At 35.0% G+C, this 23214-nt stretch overlaps 1 protein-coding gene across 1 annotated transcript in view; it reads left to right on the forward strand.

Moving 5' to 3' along the window:
• Positions 1–23214, forward strand: part of KCNH8 (potassium voltage-gated channel subfamily H member 8) — a 170171-nt gene that overhangs the window by 58676 nt on the left and 88281 nt on the right. Inside the window, exons 2-4 of the mRNA XM_030445436.1 lie at positions 191–424; positions 13290–13421; positions 21026–21153. Of these exons, the coding sequence (XP_030301296.1) occupies positions 191–424; positions 13290–13421; positions 21026–21153 (494 nt within the window). The remainder of the gene's footprint in view (positions 1–190; positions 425–13289; positions 13422–21025; positions 21154–23214) is intronic.

Consider the following 23214-nt stretch of genomic DNA (forward strand, 5'->3'; position numbering starts at 1 on the left):
AGCCACGAGTAAACGTCACATGAAGGTGCTCTTCGGGCACGTTAGATTGGATTTCAGTTCAGATTAATGGCCTAAACCAGAAGTTTACAATCCTGTTTGCAGGGAGTTGGGACTTTTTTTTTACATATACATCCACTTGTGCCTTTCAACAAGATCATAATTCAAGTTTTACTTTTCTGTTCTTCTGCAGATAGTAACTTCATCCTCGCAAATGCTCAGGTGGCTAAAGGATTCCCTATTGTTTACTGCTCAGATGGCTTCTGTGAGCTTGCTGGATTTGCACGAACTGAAGTTATGCAGAAGAGCTGCAGCTGTAAATTTTTACTTGGTGCTGAAACAAACGAGCAGATGATTCTTCAAATTGAGAAATCTTTGGAGGAAAAGGTAGAATTCAAGGGAGAAATCATGTTCTATAAGAAGAATGGTGAGTTTTTCTTTCCTGCTTTTTTCATCCCAAAGAACTAATATTGAAATGTATAATATAGAATATGCACTTCTGTGTAATGATTATGTATACATATATTCTGACCTACAGGAACGGATTAGAATAAAAACATACTGAGACTTTGTTTATATTAATGTTATGGATTTTAAATAACTATAGAAGTTACAAAGCTGTGTAGAAGAAATTCAGGGTCATAGACTTCATTTTGAGACACTGTTTTAGCTGCACTTGGTATGACACTGTTTTCTGCTTTTTCTTATACTGAAGTCCTTATCCCTTGTTGCTGAAATTGTAAGTGAAAAATTAATATTTACCATAAAGTACACAGTGGTTATGTAAAATTTTAATTCCTATCACTAAAATACTCAGAACTTTGAATGACACAGTCTACTACATATAATTCTAATGATTCAATAGACAATACTAATGATCTTCAGAAGCAGGCACATAACATCCGTAAAGTTTATATTCAAGTTTATATTATTATGTCACAAAAAAAACAACAAACCCAACACAATATTTCTGAGCATGAAGTAACTCCACAGACTTCTGAAAATTGCAAGCATTTATTAGGACAATTTCACACCCAACATGAGTAACCAATGGAAGAAAGGACCCCATGATACACAGTTGGCAGCTTTTTTAATTTATAGCAGGCTCAGGTATCAGGTGTGCCTATTCTGCAAGCATTTGCACTGCCATCATTGCTGTGATTTTTAACCAGTACTAAGTGTGAGATATACTGACAGGAATGCAACCACCCCAGTCTTGTAGGAGCCTTAACATGTGCTTAGTGATCCACAGGATTAGTGGATCCATAGCTGCCTGTTGAGTAACACCTTCCGTTTTACTATATGGATAGAATTTCTAACCATATTTTTAGGCAACGTTTTCCTCATAGATCCTACTCATCTTTACTAATGAAATATTTTTCCATTAACTATTATTGCTATTATATAAGATACTTTTAAAAAAATACTTCCTATAAATAATAAATATGTATTGATAGGAAGGTAGTCAGTGATTTAGACTGTTAAGAGAAGGCACCTTCACTGTCCTCGACTTATATAAAGAAGAAAACTGTTGCTTCATTGGCTTGTGTTCATGACTGCTATTTTTCCCAGCATGAAATTCTGAAGTTATTCTGATGCTGCTGCTAAATGTTTCCTCTTTTTGTCTTTTTGGGAAAGCTTGGAGGGGTGTTTGTCATTGTTTTTTACTATTTAGATGAGACTTCCATACTTCCTTGAATCTTCTTTCAGGATGGTTGTTCAGATAAAATAGTTTCAAATCTGTAAATCATATCTGAATATAGGAGAAAAAGTATCATAATCTGGAAGATGAAGAGGTGCTTTTCTTCAGTATTGTACAGTGATGAGTGGGAAGGGTGAGAAAATATTTCCATGTATATAAATGAAAGAAGTAAATCTGACATATTCATTGCACTGTATTGAACCCTAATGATAAATTATGATTCCTTTGCATTATGAAGAGGTGCTTCAAGCCTATAAGAGATATGATTAATGCAGGCCCAAAAGATTGCATGTCTATTCACTTATCAAAGAAGTAGCTGAACCACAGATAAATAAATGAAGAAAAATTGTTTGGGATAAAAGAATTCCCACAATTCATCCTGCTTACATCTCTGTGTGTAATTTGACTGGAAGCTATTCCAAGATATTTTCTAACCATGAATAAATTTCCCAGGCTGCCTATTCATTTTCATGTATTTCTGTACCACTGGGAAACAGAAACAAGTAGGTATTAAAATAACATGAGACTGTTCTTGAATAAATGCAAAATTTATCTTAAAAAGTAAACATTTCTTCAACAGAGCTGCAAAGTTTAGTAAATCATTCATTTTAGCTAAATGTTTTGGGGTTGGGGTTGGCTGGGGGTTTGTTCAGAAGAAAATTTGAAATTCTGAAGATGGAGTCTTTTCAACATTGGCAGTAAAAATAAAGAGAAAAAAAGAGAAATATGTTAGTTACAGAAAAATAGTCTAAAATAATGTAAGAAATAAACTTTGGCAATAATGGTCCCAAAATTACTGGATGTGGTTATGTTCAGGGTTACCTGATATTGAAATTAACTGTTAGTTGGGTTAGTGCCAATGTAATTCCAGAGGAACAGCCTTGCTCTTGGCTGCACTACAAGACCAAATGAACACTTTCAGGGATAACTTCAGGGACAGAAGTGTAACTTCAGAGATATCTGAGCTTATAGCACAGGCTGATATCCCTCAGTATACTTCTTAAAAGCTTAATAAGAGTATAGCATGATAAGAAGTTACTATAACTTTCATGTATTGTTCTTGGTTTCTTCTTCTGTATTTGATCTAAATTGTAGAAGCTTGATATATGTAATATACGATATATATAATTTACTGGTATATTAATTGATACATGTAATTAACTTTTTTTCCACATGTGTCTTCTCTTTTGGAAAAGAAATTCAAGCTTTGAAAACTGATTATGGGTTGGTTACTTAATTGCCACTTTTTTTTTGCATTTTTAATTTGATTTTAACTCAGTTTTACTTTTTGTGATTAGGTTGTTCCTAATAAGTAGAGATTCTGGCTTGGGACTTAAAACTCTAGTTTTGATCATAATTGAGTAAGCCTGAATCTGGGGACCTTCATGGTTACCTAATCATCATTTAGGATTTCACATGACACTTCTTCTCAGGAATTGTTAGTTAAAGGAATGATGGTTATAACTAAAGCAACACAAGAAACTCACACACAATTTCCTGGAAGTTCTAGACTGCTCTGAGCTGTCACTGCAGCAAGAGTGATGTGAAAGGTGTTGGGTAGGAACATGAGTAAGATTGCTTACCTGTATATGGGATGACATACAGGATTTCACTGTCTTTCTGATTTGTGTCAGTCTTTGGATATTAACAGGAGCATTATATTCAGCAGTTGTACTCTGACAATCTAGAAGACAATCCTTCTGGAATGACTAGAAGTGGATTGGAACTTTCCTCTATATGTGTTCTCTTTTTGGCATTTTAATGAATCCTTAGAATAGGACAAACTGTCTGCACCTTCTCATCCAGGGTGTGAACATCATTAACATTAGAACATCACAGCAGCAGCTTCAAAGAGAGATGTCTTTTGAAAATTACACTGAAAATATAGTTTTTGTCATAGTTTCAGTAGCTTTTTGGCACCTCAATTTTTAACTTTTTATTCATCAGAGATATATTGTGCTTTTGAAGACAAAGTGAAAAGGAAACTACTAAAAGACAAGGAGTTTTATAACTGTTGCCTTCCAAAAGTTTTAAAATTTATAGCTTAGGAGCTGATTATTTTTTCATTTTTTTTTCCTCTTGCTGTTTCTACACTTACTTCGAAACACCTGTGACAAATTAAGTTGTCAATTATTTTAATGGAATGCAAAGTAACATTTTTGAAGTCAAGTGAGTCGTGAGAAAGCAGATAGATACTATGCTGAGGAACCCTTTGCTGAGGCAAACCCTTCATTTTCTCCCTGCCAGTCCTCTGCAGAAATTTATCAATAGCAAGTACATGCATTTAAATGACGTCTTTACAGTCCACCAAACTGAAGTACAAATAAATAGCAACATGGACTTTTTTTCCTTTTCTGTCAGGGCCTAAAATGATGCTATATTATGTCCTGTAATCCTTGACTTAGTCCAGTTTAAGGTCTCCGGCTGCTGAGGTCATACCTTTTTTACTTTATGACTCCATCTGACTACTTTTCTGTCTCTCAAAAATCAGTTTGTAGATGCCTATTCTTACACTCACCCTCTTAAGACCTGCACTAGTCCTTCAATTTTCCTTTGCAGAAAGGAAATTGGCCACTTTTTGTCTGTGTTCTGTGAAACACTTCATAATCAGTGATGGACACTTCTGAGATTTGGACATATGAGAGATATGACAGAATCACTGTGGTGTTCATTTTATCTGTGCACCCCAGCAATAGGTTTGTTTGCATGGGCTCTTTTGGGCAATAAGGTATCTCTGATGTAGGACTGGAGTGAGTGGGTGTTGATAGGACCACCATTAAAAGTTGCCCTAGGACTTGGCTCCATGCAGAGTTTGCTTCATCTGTGATAGACCATGGGGACTCAAGGGCACTCTGTCATCTTCCACGTGTAAACTGATTTAAACACTCTCTGAGGTACGTCTCAGGATTGTGCTTTGTAGTTCTTGGCCCCTAAAGATTTGGTGAGCAACTTGTAAGGTGAGATTCACGAAGTCATTATATTAATTTTCATAAATGTTTGATTTTAGGTGTTAGTATGAGTCAGTCAAGGTATTTTTGTCCTTTTCATCGTTGTAGAAGAATATGTGTTTTAATAACTCTGTATGCTAAGCTGGAAGGTCAGGACCAAGGTGTTATTTCAGATGAGAGGGGTATGAGTGGAGAAAGAATGAAAGTCAGAGCCTCTTACTGAATCACTGGGTGCTTATCAGGCAAAGGGGATTGGAAGTCTAGGTGTAACAGTGCTCTCACATGAGCAGCTATGACAACCACAGGAAAATGAAATACACCCCAAGCCATAAGGCATCATCTATAGCCTCTGCCATGGCTGAAATTGAATAATGAGGCTGCAGGATAAGAAAGGTTCTATTACATTACTTGCAGATAATGCATGACTTGAGTTAAGCAAACAAAGCAAGCTTTTTTTTTTTTTTTTTTTAGATTATGTATTTTATCTTATTTTAAAATATAGAAGATTTAATTAATTACAAAGAAATTGAAGGAAAATTAATTTCCTTTAAAATGAAAGAAAATAATTTTCTTAAAGCTTTTCCTCTCTATAAAAAGTATTTGTCTTCTTGCATAAATGGCATTCCCTTTTTCCAACAAGAAGATTAAGAGCTTACTTTTAATAATTGCCAAAAAATATCCTACAGCATTTTGAAGCATGAGAGCTGTATGGTATCTTTTTAGTATGATCTGACTCCTGCTTTAAAAATCTTCTGAAACCCACCATGTCTTTGGGAAACGTAAAACCCAGCAGTTACAGAAGAGGCATTTATTCAAAATTTCTAATAGAGAAAAGGAAAAGTTATGTACAAAACCATCAGTTTTCTAGTGAAATGTAGTTACTCCTGTAGAAGAAATCCCTCAACAAGTTTCATGGTAGGATAGTTCATAGCAATATGACTTTACTGATGTTCTGCAGTAAAAATGTGGCCTAAAAATAAGGAAGATAAAAACTTTTATTGTTGGTTTGTTTACATGGTTTAAATTTACAGTACAAAATACAGGAGGAGGGGAATATAAAGCAACACTGAAAAAATAATTGAATGATAATATATAATTGCAATTACATGAACTATAAACATTCATTTTTATCTTTAGAAAAAGAATTCTCTTCAATTTTTTTTTTCTTTTCTTTCTCTTTTTCTTTTTTCCTTTTTTTTTTTCTTTTTTGTTTTCCTCTTACATGTAGCTTAGTAGACATTAGGAAGTTTCAGTGATTTGGGGGAATTCTTCTTAAAACACAACTTAGGTGTCCATGTAGACAGAAAGCATGTCCTCAGTTGCACAGAAGGGTGATTTTTTCTTTTTTTTTTTTTCTCTTTTTATCTCCAAACACTTCATTAGATTGACCCTTGATCTCTGATGAAAGGTAATATGTAGCCTTGAAGTGTGTAGAGGTTTTAGGGTCAATCCCAGCTTCTGCAGCAAAAGAGGAAATCGAGGCAGACCTCTGCTCCTCAGGAGAACCCTGGCTTAAGTTCTACAGAGCCTCAGGTTAAGCAGTCAGTGAAAGCCTATGGTGAGACAAAGCAAGGGACTGAACTTCAGTTAGAAGTAAAAGAAAAAAAGAAAAAGGCAGTAAAATCCCCTGTGTGCAATGTGATCTAAAACATCTGAGATCTTTTGCTGTAATTTAATGAGGCTTCAGCAAGACTACTGCTTGCTAGCTGACGATGCTGATACTTTTTTCTGATGGTGCTTAGGGTGACACCAGCTAATAGCTTCTTTCAATAGCAACATCATTTATTAAAAGCATAATTCTCTGAGAAAAGATTTGTTCTCCTAGAAGCTCATTGATAAGTGAATAAAGCTGTGTGAGAATTTCCTGCTGCTTATGGAATTGTTACAAAGTGATGGGCCCCTCATTGCTTACTGAGTCTTACAGATCAGTGTTTCCACATAGGCACCCTGGGCTTCCAGCTGCACTCAGGATGAATTGCTGTTAGTAATCCCAAATGCACTTTTTAATTTTGTTAGGAAATATTTTATTTGCAGCTTTTTATATGCATCCATTTTCAGGAAGAGATGTGCGTATTTATTTGGCAGTGAGATGTTTGTAGTTTATCAGACTTGTCATGCTTCTCATATTTTCTCACAATTTTATGGTTGCTGATTTGCTATCTTTTTTTTAATGGGGTTTAGATCTGGCTTTAGCTAAAAGCTGACTTGCATTCCTGTGTTTCACCATGAGTTAGGCTGTTCTTTGGTTAAGGAAAGGACAAAGTACCGTTTCTCCTGATGACTACTTCTCTCCCTGCTGCTGACATTTCCTTAGTTTGGTCATAATCCCCAGTCTGTGTACTTGATCATGGTGCAGGCTAATTGCCACCTTGTGTGCTGAGAATTGCAATGAGTACTTACATTAGCTCCATAGTTTTTTGGAATAGTGGCAGGAGGCCCATATTAGCACTGTCTAGAACCCCATAACTGATTTGGCTGGGGAATTGCAAAAGCAATCTGATCTTACAGGACAGTTAGGTAATTAAAAGGTTAAAACCTCCTGCTTTCAACTGACAGGGTTACTATAATTCTTTTCAACGAGTTTACAGCATGTGCCTACATGGGTTCAAATGGTGAACTGGAAAGATGAATCCATCCTACAGCATTATGTAATTCCTCAGCATGTGTTTCAAATGCCTTCTGTACAAAACAACCATAAATCCTACAGGAAGAAGGCATCAATCCAGATTCACAGCTTGACTTCTTTGCAGGTTTTAGCCCCTTGCTTCCAGAGGGGTCTCAGTGGGCAGTGTGTCAAGTGCAGGTTAAAGTTCTTGATTTTCAACAGAAAATCCTCAAACTTGCTTAAAACTCCCAATGAATATTAACTAAAGTAATAGACAGGGACTAGAGGCACTGATATTCTTGTCAAACAGAAAACTTCTCTAACCTAGCCTCGTGAAAGCAGTCTTCTCTTAGACCATGGTTTCTTAGACAGAGGTCCATGGCACTGATGGCAGGAAAAGTTAGATATGCTGGGCCACATGACACAGGAGGTGCTGAGTTAGCTGGCAGTAAAGGTAGCAGAGCACAGGGACGTGGAAAAGAGGGTGGGAATACATGGAGGGGAGATTTGTAACAGTCTTCTATGAGATCTGGTAGAACTGAATAATTTCATGTGATACTCCATAGCAGGGATACTTTTAATGGAAGTTTTTACATCAGCTCCACAAGATAAACACTTACCTACTTAGTCATACTTGACTGCAAATTTTCTTTTGATACAGTTACAGATATCTTACCTATCACCTGTCCTCTGCCAAGTTCCTGGGATATCGCTGTATTCTGGCTTAAACCACTCTGGAATCAATTTACACTGGTGGTCAAAACATGTAGAGAGAGTTACTTGCAGGATACAGACATGATCTTATTGGCCATACAGAACCTGAGAAAAAGTTTTTGAGCCTCCTTATTACTCCTATGAAAGTTTTAAGAAAACTGTCAGTGACCATACAAGCCAGTTACTTGATAGCCTATATGTGTTCTTGTTAGTTGTCTTGCAATATCATCAGAACAAGGGCTGTCACGAGTCTGTCATCTACAGTATCTGAATTCAAGGAGAAAAATCTTAGATTTTGTTAAAACATACATGTGATTCCTGCAGAGATGATGAAGAATGAGGTTCTTATCTTCTTGATGCAGAAAACCTTGCCCTAGCTGTGTTAATTGATCATTGTCAAAGATGTGATATTTACAAGAGAAAGTGCTCTAATTATAGCTATATTTTTTCTCCCAGCTCCATCCTCCTTCTATTTGTCTCAGTTGCATTTTTTCAAGCCTTGTTTCCTTTGCGCTTTGCTCTCCTCGACAAAATGTTGACAACTTGTCAAAATCACAGAGCATTCAAAACCAAATGTTCTCAGTGACACTGGGAATCTTTGGATAAGCTAATGAAGCTAGTATGGTTTCCCCAGGCAAAATCTTTGGCATCCTGATCTGTCAGTCTTGGACTCTGTGCTTTCTGCATTGGAATAATGGAAATGATCAGGCTAAAACTCCTCTGGCATATATGATGCATCTAGCAGCAGGTTTATTTTGCTGACAATTAGTAACTCTTAAAATGAGGCTGTGTTGTAATGCTGCAGATATAGCATCAACCTTATTGACAAGCTATTACACTCATCTGGATGAAAATATTTTTCTTTGTCTTTTACATTAAAAAAAATCATGCAAGTAGGGAAGTGTGTTAAAATTTTATTTTCTTTTTAGTGTTTCATTTCCACCCATTTAATAGAACATTTACTTTATTAAGTATTGAAATGTAAAGAAATGTACCACATTTATGATGTATAGTGCAGCCTAATTCTGCCCTCTTATGCATATATAATGATAATTATTACTTGAAGAGTGAGTGTTTTGTGCCACAAGACTTATTAATCTAATATATAAAACATTGATACTTTGTGAGGTAATTGGTTTCTTAGAATATGAAGCTTTTCATTTGGTTAATCTGGTGTGTTACGGGTATCTGTGGACCTTCATGAAAGAGCTCTGCATCTTAATCTCTCTTCCTCTCTTCCTCCTCTCTTCCTCTCTTCCTTCACAGAGAGGTGAAGATGAATCACAGAAAAATATTCGTGTATGAAGGGGCCAATAGAAGGTGGCTCAGTGTCTGTCAGAAGGGTGGTGTGGCAAGCAGATTCCTGAGGAAGTGAAGGTCTAGAAGTGGAAATAACCATTGACAGTTGACATAAGACAAAAAAAAATAAACAAAACCAAAACTACTGCCAGGCTGTCTAGAGCAAAAGGAGAACACAGATTTGCATCAGTATTGCTGTTTCTAAGTAACTCATAGGAATATGTGTGGCTAAGACACTGTAGAAAAGTTCAGTAAAAATTTTGAGGAGATTGATGTAGAATTTAATTATTGTATTAATATATTAAATAAGCTGGTTTTCAATAATTTAGTTCCATTTTTATATCATGACACCTCTGCAATATGCAAATATACCTCAAAGATTTCCATTCTGAGTATTTCATTGAGCATGACTAAAGATTGACCAACTGATATTGTATACTGCGTACACATCATTAGAGCTAATGGTCTGAACATGTTCATTGGTATAAGCAGGCTTTATTTTTTTATTTTTTTGCCTCTGAAGGCTATTGGATTCAAATGGCAGGAGTTTATATAAAACCTCTCTTTTATATAACTTTGACTGTTGACCTCTGCTTACATTTCAGTCTGAGGACAGACTTCAGGTAGTTGGAGAGAGGAAAGGTGGAAAGGGTGGTTAAGAGAGTGACCATAAAGCACTCTTTTTTATGTATATATAAAAGATGGACTATAGCCAAATTGCTTTGTGATAACATTATGCTTCATTTGGTCTCTTTTCTCCTTTCTTGTGATGTGCTTCTATAAGCCTTGAGGATATTAAAACATATTTTGAACATTCAGTTCATAATGCAAGAGAAAGATTAGGGTCTTTCTCCAAAAGTAATGGCTTGGAGCAATAAGGAGACTCTGTATATAAATAAACCTCCAAAAGAAATCTTTTTGATAGACAACTCTTGGCTATACTGAAAACCTTTGTGTGCACCATCTGAAGCAGGGAAGGAATTTCTGTCTCACAGATGAGTGCACTCAAAAGAACTGGAACAAAAGAGGACACTACTTTTTTTTAATGACTAGAAAGATCTTCTTTTGGCTTATAGAATTATATAATGCCAGCTTTCAGAAAAGCTATGTAACAGATTGCATTGCTTCAGTATATTTTTCTGAGAATGCTCCTCAGTTGTGAACAATGGCACACTTCTGTTCTTGACAGAGTGCAAGCATACACTGACCTAGTCCTGACCTAAACTGGATCATCTCCTCTAATCCTCAGGAGTAATTCACTGTCATTTGCTCCTTTCAGAGTAAAGATAAAACAAAAACCAAACCAACGAGTTCAACTTAAGACTTCTGAGTGTATAAGTAATGCCAAGACTTTGCACTACCAAGTGCCCTCTACCAGGCAGGGCACTATCGTGGAACTCTTCAGGAGAGAATTAGCCCTTGCACTTATAGAATTTGTGTTTTCTTTACAGGTGCAGAAAGGTTTATTTATTCACAGTTTTTTTTTGCTTAGGTGAAATATTTTCAGACTTATTTGCTGAGGAGAAGGAGAATGAGGAAGATAAAGAGAGAAAATATGATGGCAGATAAACTGCGAACAACATTAAATAATGACAGAACTTGGAAAGATTTCAGTGACTGGTGTTTGCCTGCAAAAATTTCAAAACCACTTTTATTATGCAAAAGAGGAAATGCATTAAAACACGAGACATTAAATGGAATTTTTTCTAATAATGAACCATGTTAAAATAGCTTCTCTCGACCTACAAATCTATCATTTTTGGATTGTATTACCCGGTGTGCTTCTTGCCATACCTGACCTAGGTTTTTTTAATATGGATGATGTCTACAACTATTTTCCAGGAGCAGCCTTCATGATTAATTTCTGTATGTGTGTTTGGCAAATACATGAAGCAAATAAGGAGATTAAGATACCTGGCTTCTTCTGGAAGACATAACAATATTTGTTTAAAAGAACATTCTTGCTTTAGGTCTTGTTTGGAAGATGGAGTCAAGAGTAAGTCCTTGTCCATAGCCAGGAACAATGTAGCTTTACAGGAAAGAATTTGGCCATTTTAAGAGTTACAATGATATTCTGTAGAGATCTCTGGTTCTATTTTTAAACAGAACAGTAAAATTGCTTAATGCTTCTTTTCACTGTATGTCCTCACATTAGGGTGGTTGGTCCCTGTAACATTTCTGACAGTAACAGCCCTGAACAGTTTTTCCCAGAAGTTTTGCTAGAAGAATCAAATCTGTAAAAAAATGAGCTGACAGAAAATTAAAATGGAAAAAGTATCAGTAGAAATATCCTGCTTCTGATAGCAGTTCTGCCTTCTTTTAAAAGGGCTTCTTTGCCTACTCTGTCTTTGATCTCAAAACAAGGACATTTAAAGCAAATACAATATCAGTCTGCTTCTTCCCATGATTTTTCTGTCTTCAGACTGCTCTCCTCTTGTTCCCAGTTCTCCCCGTGCCTTCTTTAAGTACTCCAAGTGGAAGCATTACCTGATGACTGAACTAGTACTGATACTCTCACCACTGCCTTTCTGCCTCTTGAAAAGTTTGACCAGGATGGAGACAAACATAAATTTCCTTTGAAGGGTACTTTTGGACCACCTTTTTGTGGAGGCTCTTCAAAAGGAAAGATGCTGCTTCACCTCCCTTGCTTGCCCACAGTCTTCAACAAGTAGTCAGGGAAATTTCAGTTGAAAATTTAAATTAGAAAGCTGAATTGTTATCTTGGTATGTCCAGTTCCTTTGCTAAACTGCAGAGCTCAGAAGAGAGAGAAGACTAAGAAGTGGTTAATCTGCTTGCTCTTCCTAAGGACCACTCCAAGGGATGGCTGATATTATTTGGCAGTAGTCAGTTGTGATTTTTATGAATGAAATTCGACAATATGCTGGGAAGGAACATGGTTATGGAAGTGTAAAGGCATCACCCCAAAAGAAATTTAAAACTAAAAAAGTAATGCTGTGGCAGTATTTATGTATTTTATAAATAACATAAATTTACATAAGAGTATTTTATAAATAATGTTAGTAAGCTGATGATGGGTGGAGAGATGTGGTGCTGGTACCCAAGAACTGAAAAACAGAAAAGCTTGAACAACAGCACTGGCCTGAATTATCTCAGAATAGAGGAGTTTGAAAGCTTAGGTTTTTTATGAAGTTGCCATAATACTTCCAGTGCATTACCAGCATGTAGGCATTCTTTATCTTCTGCTCCGAGTGGTCTGCATTAATAGCAAACTCATGAATTAAATAATTGGAGGTGAACAGCACAACTTGCAAACAGGACACATGACAGAATCAGTGACAATAACAATTTTTTTAAAGCATTTAATTACATGAATTAAAAATATTACTAAGTAGTACTATCTAGCAATAGTTTTAGCAAGGTAAATATTATGTACAGTAAGGAATACAGCTAATAGTAATCTTACAGGTGATTTGTGGTATTATAAATCGCACCATTTTTAAGATGCAAGGAGTTAATTCAGTTCTGTTCTAAGTCTTTGTCTGATTAGATAAATATCTCTGAATTAGTGGAATGATGCTCTGACCATCAGGTCTTCTGTCAAGAGTTTTAATGAGTATCAAGTCAGATGATTAAGTAGAATAATTCTATGGTAAACATGGAAGCTTCAGATGTCAAGCTAACAAAGTGAAAGCTAGTCCAGTAAAAAAAGCAACATCAATTGAGAGTTCAAAGGAAAGCATGGATTCAGAGGAGTAAGCAGCTTCATTAAACTCTATTAATGATCCCTGTAGATAAATTTTGTATTTCAATTAATTCCTTGCTTCCAGAGAAAGCTGTATTACTGAGTATAACCGATGATGCAAAGAGATTTATATGAGCTGAACATCTGTGATTCCCTGACTACTGACATGCTAAATAAGATATTTTTTTTCTAATTATGTTAGATGTAGATTTAGTAATTCACCTTTTTTTTTTTTTAGCCTCCCACGTCCTCTCCCTCCCCCCCCCAAACCCTCACTAAAAGACAGCTGTTTGAATTAAATTCATTCTTTATCCTTGCAGGATCTTCATTCTGGTGCCTACTGGATATTGTTCCTATAAAGAATGAAAAAGGAGATGTAGTACTTTTTCTGGCCTCATTCAAAGACATAACAGACACAAAAGTGAAGATTGCTGCAGAAGACAAAAAAGAAGGTTTGTGTGTACTGCATCATTAATTAGAACCAGCATAGATAAGTTTTCTGAGAGTCACACCTACATTCACAGTCACACACCTCTCATGTATAATTTCCAATATACAGACTTTCTTGCTTTCCAAGAAGGAAATTAACATGTGGCATGGAATGATAAGGAATTTGTTGAAGTTCTAATTTTTTTTACCACTTTACATATTGTTCTACATTCTGGAAACACAGAATCCAGAATACTTTGTCCTCAAAATTAAATTTGCTCTAATGTACCACATTTCAAATTTATTTGTTTTCTGAATGTTCAGAGGTGCATTTTGGAAAAGCTAAACCTTTCCAAGGATTCCTAATGTGAATATGATTTTAACACAACTGAGAGATGGATTAATGCATTTTTCATGTTTTCTATAAATAGAACATACATCATTATAATTTATTTTGCCTATTGAGAAGCATTACTTGTCTTGTGTCTTCAAATTTTCATTACATTATATGAAATTATAAGATTTATTACAGCTTTAGGAATGCCAAACAACATTAAAAATATGTTCTCACATTTGTTGCTTCTGAAACAGTGCAAGGATTCTCTTATGAATATAGAAGAAGATTGTTTTATGCTAGTGATTCACAACTGCCATCAAATAATTTTAACTGCATAGTGAAGTAAAATTTTGCTAAATTCTGCTCACACAAAGCAAAGACAGTGTGGAGGGTTGAAGACTGTTTAGTCAGTATTAACTCACATTGTGTATGAAAGGCAGTGACCTTATTCCAGGTTAACATTTTTTAAAAGATATAATGAACTTAAACTTTAGATTTACCATTTTTCAATGTAAAAGACCCAGAAAAAAATTTTTATCTGTAGATGGTAAATGAATTCTGCAAAATTTCATTGTTGGTGAATTTTCCACTCTGGTGCTAAAGTGGGATTTCTATAAATTTTTCACCCTGTGATATCCATTTGATCTCTGTATATCTCAAAACCAACACAGATATGGCCTTAGGATTTATTTTCTCCTTATGGGTTTCTGAAGTAGGGGGATAATTATGAACAATTTGTATTCAACATTTCTCTGGTTTAAAATATTAACCTTTCAATAAAATAACTATATTTCAGTTACAATTTGGCATTATGTTATAGTGTTTTAGCACTTTTAAACAGAAAATATTATGCTTCCCTGTGCTGCTCAATATTTTAAATTCAACATTTTTGCTAACCGTGTCTGTTTCTTCTGTACATTTGGATAAACTATTTCACCTTTGAAATTACTTTTCAAACCCTGAATAATGGAGGGAGGTTTTATGCATCCTTCACTTTTGGCACTAAGCATATGGAGAATTTCTGAGCTGAAAAACTGAAAAAAGGATTTGAAGTAGTACACAAGTATACTTTGCAGCTTTTCCTTGCATCCAGTTTCAAGCGAACACTTCACCTACAAGTAACGTAGTTAAAATATTAAATTTATTTAGTGCCTCCTTAAGCTTTAGAAAATGTTACACTTACAAAAGTTTTAGGAGAGTAGTTCATTAAAATGTCATATGTGGGGCCATGTAGAAGAGTGATGGTCCTAATATCTGTCTTCTAAAGGCTAATGATTTACTTTTTGAGAGATGCAAATTTTCAAGATATACTCAGTAAGAAATCAGTGTGCCACTGATCAGCTGAAATAGCTACATCACTGATTACTTGTAAAATGACCACTATTGTTTATCTGATAAACATAACTGTATACTTATTTGAAGATGGATTAAAATGATCTTCAGCTTTTATGTGGGCTCATGACAAATTATAAATCCAAGCAGATTTTACCTCATGTTTGCTGTTGCACATTTAGCAAGTAATGCTCTTCCTGCTGTGTATTGACAGGGAAACACACTAGAGCTACATTACACCACCAAATGCCCAGTCAGTTTCTATAAGCTTATTAATAGTGATATTTGGCTGTCTTGCATGATGTAGTCTTTAGAGCACGTTCCAGAAACTTTGTTGTTCTGCCCTTTTTTACTCTCTTTTAAAATCATGGCAATCATTTTACACTATGGTAACAGCTGTTTGCATCATGGCAACAGAAAGTAGTGTTTAGTGTGGGGCTTTGAAAAATATACTGGTTTATAAAATATAGTGAGATAAGAAACAGGATTTTAAAAATTATTTAAAATATTTACAACATTTTAATTCTATCAGTCTACCTAGCAATATGAAAATAAATCTAATGATACATTAGTGCTTTGAGTAACATTCAAAATCTTCCTGTGAGGAGTGCTTTGCTAGTCCTCCAGTGGTGAACATCAATTCATCATTGTTTGAAAAGAATTATCATTACAATCAATGCAATCAATTCAGCATCTGATATGTCAGAATGTTTAACTTCTGGAAATAGCTGTTTCTTCTTTATTTAGACTGCACGACTATTAGGCGTGTAAGATGCACCTAATATTGACAGAAAATTTACTTTGTATTTTGTATACAAAGTATACAAATACAAATCTTTTGTCAAAGATTTTTTTAAATATTAACATGCATTGCAAAGCAATTGATAACATTGCCAAATATTATTTTCACAATTAATTTTGAAAAACAAAATATTTTTATTTTTTCAAATATTATTGAATTTGTCCTTTCAAAAATCAGGTAATTTACAAACTTGGAGTTAAAAGCTAGCACAGTTTTCTGTTGCTTTTTTGGCATATTTCTTGCAGTTAGATTGTGTATGAGAAGAAGAACTTAAATACAGATATATACACAGCATGAAACTCTCTGTCCATGCTAGGCTGTTTTATTAACACTTTTGTTTCAGTCTGCCTCTTCACTTTCCTGTAGAGAACAGACTTTTACAATTGGTATAAATCATAAATTGTCACATTCTGCCTCCCTTTCATTTCTAACTTTCTTATAAAGCTCATTTAACAAAATTCCTTCATGATCCTTTTCTGTGTCTCCTCCGGACCACCTGACATTCTATCAACACTCTCCCTGGCTGTACCTCCTAAAGTTTTCTCCAGAATTGTCCTTCCTCACATCCTTCCTACCTTTGATACCATTTGTTCCTTCCATAAAATCTTGTTCTCCTTGTACTTTCACAGTGACACCCTCCTGAGCTGCTTCTCCTAGTTTTGTGGCCTCTCTTTTCTCCTGGATTGGCTTTTACTTTCATAGACCTCAGGGGCTGATAGCCTCTTCAGTTTTCTGCAGACCTTTTCTTACCTGTTTTCTCTTACATGTTCACACAAATTCAGTCACTCCTCTGTGCAATGTGCCTTGAAAAAGTCCACTTGTTTGCCTGATTTCCCTTGACCCAGCCCAAATGTCAGGTGTCATCTGTGACCTTTTCTTTTGAATGTCTCATTCTAAATACAAATTTGACAGAATATTTTTTCTGCTCTTCTTCTGTATAAAAGTTTCCAGTAAAACCAGCCCTAGCAGCTATTTATGAGATGACTCTCTCTAAATGTAGTAATAGGCTGGTAAATAAACTACTTCTGTGAAATTATGGAATAGTTATTTTTTTATGTGAAATTCTTCATTGTAAGAGATTGCCTTTTAGGTAAAATGTGGGAAAAAGCAGTAGCATTCGTAAATGGGGAACTATCTTAAAGTAATTTACCTTCAGAATTCTGCTGCATCTCAGTCCATAAATGCAGTTGAAGACACGTCTGCTGGAATTTATTTTTTTTTTTTATTCATTGCTGAATATATGCACAAATACTGACATCTCAAAAAGATTTACAATTTATTTAGGAGTGTATACGCATCAGCCACTGAAATGGAGGTGGAGATAAATCCTTTTTTCGAATCTTTGTATGTCTTTTCCTTCCACCCTTTTTTTCTTAACAATTAAAGAATCAGCATCTAAAATGTGGTTAAAGATTTCTTATCTCATGAGCTGAATTTTCTCTGAGGGCACAACATTAAGATGATGCAAAACATACATTGATTCTACATGAAATGAATCCCTTTAAAAATATTCTGTAATAATATTTGCAGTTTTTCAGCTGGTCCATGCTTTAAGTATATCTTCCTATTGAATTGGTTAAATAGTTAACAGAATAAAAAACCAGCTAGAGGCTGGCCTGGCTCCACCACACAGCTAATTGTTCTGTGAATATTTGGTTGCTGTTGACAGAAAGAATGTGTCATGCAACCAACAGACCTCCTGCAGCCTATTGCCCATGGTAGTGCTTTCCCTCTATCATTAATACCAATCCAGGCTTTTATGGTTTTCTCTTTATTGAAAGCTGCTGGTGTGCTGTCCCCTAAAGAATAGTGTCTGAAAGTTAGCTAAAGGTTTTTAAAAGCCTAGAAAAATTCATACCAGCCTTCCATACAATTGTTTTTTTTAAATTTACCCTAATTGCATCCTTTGAAATTTCCTTGGATTTTGGGCTTGGGTTTTTTTGAGAACTGCCTAAGAAACATATTTTATATTGATGATACTTGATGTAAATAAGTACCATTGTTTTATTGGTAGATATCATAGTATTTATTTTATGGCATGTGGGTTACTCATGGATGCCTATGCAAAGACCACACCTTCTGCTGTGCTTTTCCTTACCTTATGATGCAAGTGATGAGGGTTTCCCAAGACTTGTATTAAAAGGAAAAATAAATAAATATCTTTATTGTAAGTCTTACAGGAAGCCTTATATAGACAGAGTTGTAAACTTAATAAATGATAGAGAAATTCTTTAATAAAAGGTACTTTGATCCCAGAATCAAGAACCTCTTCAGTACTTATAAGGTACCCCAGGTTACTTTTTACGGGTTATTCTCTATTGCATCTTTTTGCTAAGATCAGCCATGTAAAAACAAAAGCAAGTTGGTCAGGTACGGTTTTTTGGGGGGGGGTTGGGTTTTTTGTTTTTTTTTTTTTAAGCCAGAAAAAAACGTCAGTGTGCTTACAAGAAACAAACTCCTTCAGAATAGTGATCTGCAAGCTCAGTGTGACAGGAAAAGAATGAAGGTTACAGACAATAATCACACACATACAAAGGCACACCTGGTGAACAGCCTCGCTCATTAAGGATCAGGATTGCCTGTTTTCCTAAAGGCACTGGGAATATTAGAAAAAAGGAGAATTCACAAATGTCATACTCTGATTTACAACATAAGCTACTGACATGTGCTTCACTAATGATATTGCCTGATGGCATCTTATCTGCAAAAACAGCTCATTTTTTTTTTTTCATTACTAATAAGTACAGTAAAAAATTTTTACCATTTCTGTTTAAAAAGGAAAATCTTATTACTTCATAATGAATGTCACACTTTCCCTTTTTATCCATGCTTTTCTCTCTCTAGGAGTTGTGTGACTTCCAAAATTAACACAGAGGTAGCATTAATCCTTTGCAAATAGTGGAATCAGCATGTGATGGAAGTCACTTGCTGTGTAAATATGCAACTTGTATGATTCTAAGTGCCATATCAATCTCCACAGCCGGAGCAGATTAATGAGTACAGAATTCTTAGTGGCTGGAATGCTGAACCTATGTAGGAGAGATGTGATCCATCTAAAGCAAAACATTATCAGCCTGATGGAATATAAAATTTGAAAACTTATAAGGAACTTGTTTTTGTAAATATGCAGGAAAATATATAAATATATAGGAACAAAGAAGGAACTTAAACTGAATATGTACACCTACTCTTTACATAGTAGTTATTGCCATTCTGGAAAGAGTTATGATTAGCTTTCAGCTCAGTGCTCAGCATGTAAGATAAAGGCAAATCTGAGGCTTTATTACACTGTTGTATCAGGTAATCACATATCTATATCTTGAAAGTTGCATGTTATTCTGGAAAAAGGAGCTAGTAAATGGATATCTTTAAAAAGACATAGGAGATCTAAAAGGGGTAAAGAGAAGGCTTTCAAGGTTGACCACAGATAAACCACAGCTTCATCTCCATGCAAGAAAAGCCCTGTATTGCTGGGGATGGTGAAAATACTCAAAGAAACTCCACCTGAAGAAACTGTGCCTGCCTTCTATAACATGGTTGAGTGGATGTCACGATACATCACATCACCTAAACTGTTGTCTCTACCACTTACCAGGACGGACTGTCTTGAGCTTTGTAGGCTAAGGACATGGAGAGGTGTTAGATATGAGACATTTCATCCAACATGGTAAGTTAGGTTGAGAAAGAGAAGAAAGAGGGGCTTTTAAATAGTGTAAGCAAAAATTTCAAAGTCATAGGACAAAACCAGACTACTCTGGTGGAGAACCAATTCAATAGATTGAAATTAATTTTTGCTTGGAGAAACAGATAAGCACACTGCTCTCATGCAGAATTTAACACCACTTTTAAAATTTAGATTAGATGGTTTGATGACTGAGAGCTGAAAATTTGAAAAAAAAACAACCAACCAATCAGCCAAAAATAAAACCCGAAACCAACATGTTCATTTAGTTGAGTATTTTCTGAAGCAGTCCCTTTTGTTTTACCTTTCTTCATATGGCTGGAATCGGTATGTGTTGTGGTTGTTTAAAACACATGCGGGCACCCAAGTTGGAGATGGGGAAGCATGCTTTTTTCCTTCCATTTTTTCCTTTTTTTTTTTTTTCCCTTCTCCCTTTTACTGACATATAGAAAATCCTTAACTGGGAAGGGTTCTTCCATGAATTATGTGAAACATTCTTAGGTGAGAAATTAGAAAAGTTTAGCTTCCTACATACTTGTTATGTGTAGTTTTGTGCTGTAGAGCCAAAAATAAATCAGTCTTCTGTAATTCAAATCTTTCTTGCTTTTGTAGGTAGGTTTCAAGATGTAACTATTTTGCTTGTAGTTAATTTCTGGCTCTGCTAATTGGTCTTTGGGCTCTCACCCCCCTTAATTTGTATGAATTGAATTGACTTTAATTAAACCTGTTTGACAGAGCTACTTTCTTTATTCCCAAAATTCCTTTTTGCTTTATTCTGACACATCACAAAATGTCTGCTTTCACTTACCTTAGCATCAATTCACTTTAATTCCATCAGAGTCATTGAAGTTACTTAAAATATACTGTTGTATAAGCAAGAACAAAATTTGATCTCATGCCTGCCTACGACAGACACCTGAATGGAGGGAAAAAACACAAACCTTTCCAAAACAGTGCTCAGTCTTCGCTCTTTTAATGGATTTTGCATCAGCAAGGAATGTGACAAATGAGTATGCCAGTGACCAAGTGATAGGCAAAGAAATCTAAATGTGTGACTATAAGAACTGGATATTACTAATGAGCTCGAAAATTGGAATATTCTGACATAATAGCAGCACAGTACAAGTCAGATTCTTTGTTTTAAAGAGCACACCACAAGAGATTTTTCATTTGTGAAACAGTTGAGTATCCTTTTCTTATCTATGAAATCATATGCTGTAATTAACTGCTTCTGAGTTACATCAAGGCATTTGACAATTAAAACTTTACAGCAATACAGTGATTTTGATTTGCCCTTCAAGAGAGAGATTGTGTTTTTTTAACTGTCAAAGTTTAAGCAAAACTAAGAAAAGGTGTGTGTAATCTTTACATCTCTCTCTATTTCTACCAAAGTCTAAAATGTCAATAGTTCAGTTCCCAAAAGGCTGAAGTGCCATTTCCTGATGTTCAATAGACTTTCAATTCTGTTCTGCAGAAAAATGGAAAGGAAGAGGAAGAGCGGGGTCACATTTTGAGTCAGCAAGAAGACGGAGTAGAGCTGTCCTTTATCATATCTCTGGACATCTACAAAGAAGAGAGAAGAACAAATTAAAGATTAATAATGTAGGTGCAATTCTTCTATTTTTAAAAAATGTACCCTTTTATATTTGCACTGGGTTTTTTTTTCAAGTGCTTTAAAAGGTCAGTGGGTACCTGAGAAATATCATAATCATAATTTTATGATAACAAGAGGAGTAAAGCATACTTGAGGGCAGTCCTACTATGATTTCTGCTACACTTCATATACCAATTCAATGCAAATAGCTATATTGTAAACAGACGTTAACTTAATCCCAGGAAAACCACATTATAAAATTTTCAGAACTTAATTACAATTTATATCATGATCCTGATTATTTCATTTCAATAATTACTATTTGCTAAAAAAAAAAAAAAATTAACTAACTCAGGATATTATTCTATCTGAAAGTCTCTATCCTCTGTAGCTCCAGGTCACATTTCATTCATGAAACTTTTCACTTGAATGTCTCTGAGTTTGTGCAAATTAATCTTTCATTTCCTCACTGAAATAGTGGTTTCTTTCTTCAAATTACTTTTGTGTTCCCCTAGTAACTATAACTAAAATGTGAGCTCATGAAACACTCTGAATTTTGGGAAAAAAAATAAATCAATAGACAAAATCAAAGATATAGCAACAGAAAAACTAAAGAAATATGCCCAGGAGAAAGAATAACTCTCATGTTCTAGCACACTGTATTTCAGGAGAAAAGTTAATGCAGAGAAAAAGTAGAAATGCATATGAAATCTGAATGGACATATAAAAAAATTGATAGAATGGTATCTCAAAACCTGTTCAAAAAATAAGAGCCTATAATTATTAACAGCAGAAGTAGCATAGAGGAACAGTTTTTCTTAAAATCGGAGAACATTATTTCATTTCTTCTGTTTATATCATCAACATATAAAAACTAAAATCTTTGACAGAACCACAGGAAAAAATAGCCATTTGGTTTGGTATTTAATGGCTGAGGGATGATGGAAGACAGACAGTGGAAAAAGTAGCCTAAGGATATATATTATCAACACCCTGAAAAGATGACCTGCCACTGGGTATGTTCCTTTCATTGGTTACCAGAATTAAGGAGCAGTGCAGTTACATCCTCATAGATATTACTACGTTAAAATTTAAAAACAGAAAGAAGTTGGTAAAATACAGAGCTGGTATATGCCTTAAAGGGCATACAGTCACTTCCACTGCATGTAAATATCAAATGTTTAAAATATTAAATGTTTAAAAAAAAGAGTTAGTATATTAAAAATGTTTAAAAATGCTAAATGTAAAAAAAGTGTAAAAAAAAAATAATCATAATTCTGCAAAATGTTACCAGGTCTTCCAGTGATATTTTCATAGAATAGTAATCTTGTTTAGGAACATGAACTCTAAATAGCTTTAGATGACTGTCAAAATCCTAGTGCAAATGATGTTATACTGGTTTAAAAATCTGTTGTCAGATTAATTTACTACGTTTTGTGTCTAGATTCTTAGATCTATGAATTGGAAATCATAGGAGGAGTATTTTCTGTTCTGTGTTTAAAACTGGGCTGATACTAACATTGAGTGTGCAGCCCCTAGGATTCATGAGTGAGAACCAAAAATGGAACAGGCCAGGATCTCAATATTTCAAAACAAACACACAAAAAGAAAGGCTGTGACAGGCAAGGCAAATCTAATTAGGTCTGCAGTTATGCATTTGTTGTCTTTTTATATTGGTAGTGAATAACTTCAAGATCAGATGTAACATTAGCTTGCTGAACACCCAGCATTGTTTTGTGAGGCTCTTCATGATTAGAACAGAAGTAACCAGGCGCACAGCAACAGTGAGCAAGAATTTTGTTGGTAAATAGTAGTTCACATACACACAGTAGTTCACATACACACAGTAGTTCACATACCACAAGTTGCTTTTCAGAAGAGTAGGTGTTTTTGTTAGAACTCTGAAAGATAAGAATTCATTAAAATTATGCTTAAGACTGCTAGCAGCTAAAATACCTTTGCTGGCAGAAAAAACTTGAGACACATGACAAAGCTAGATATGGTCTAATGGCAAAGGTGGTTGGTTCTGGAGCCATATTACAGTGGATCTTCATTAGTATTTTAGTTTA

Source organism: Calypte anna, chromosome 2 (genome assembly GCF_003957555.1).
Source record: "Calypte anna isolate BGI_N300 chromosome 2, bCalAnn1_v1.p, whole genome shotgun sequence".
NCBI lineage: Eukaryota > Metazoa > Chordata > Aves > Apodiformes > Trochilidae > Calypte > Calypte anna.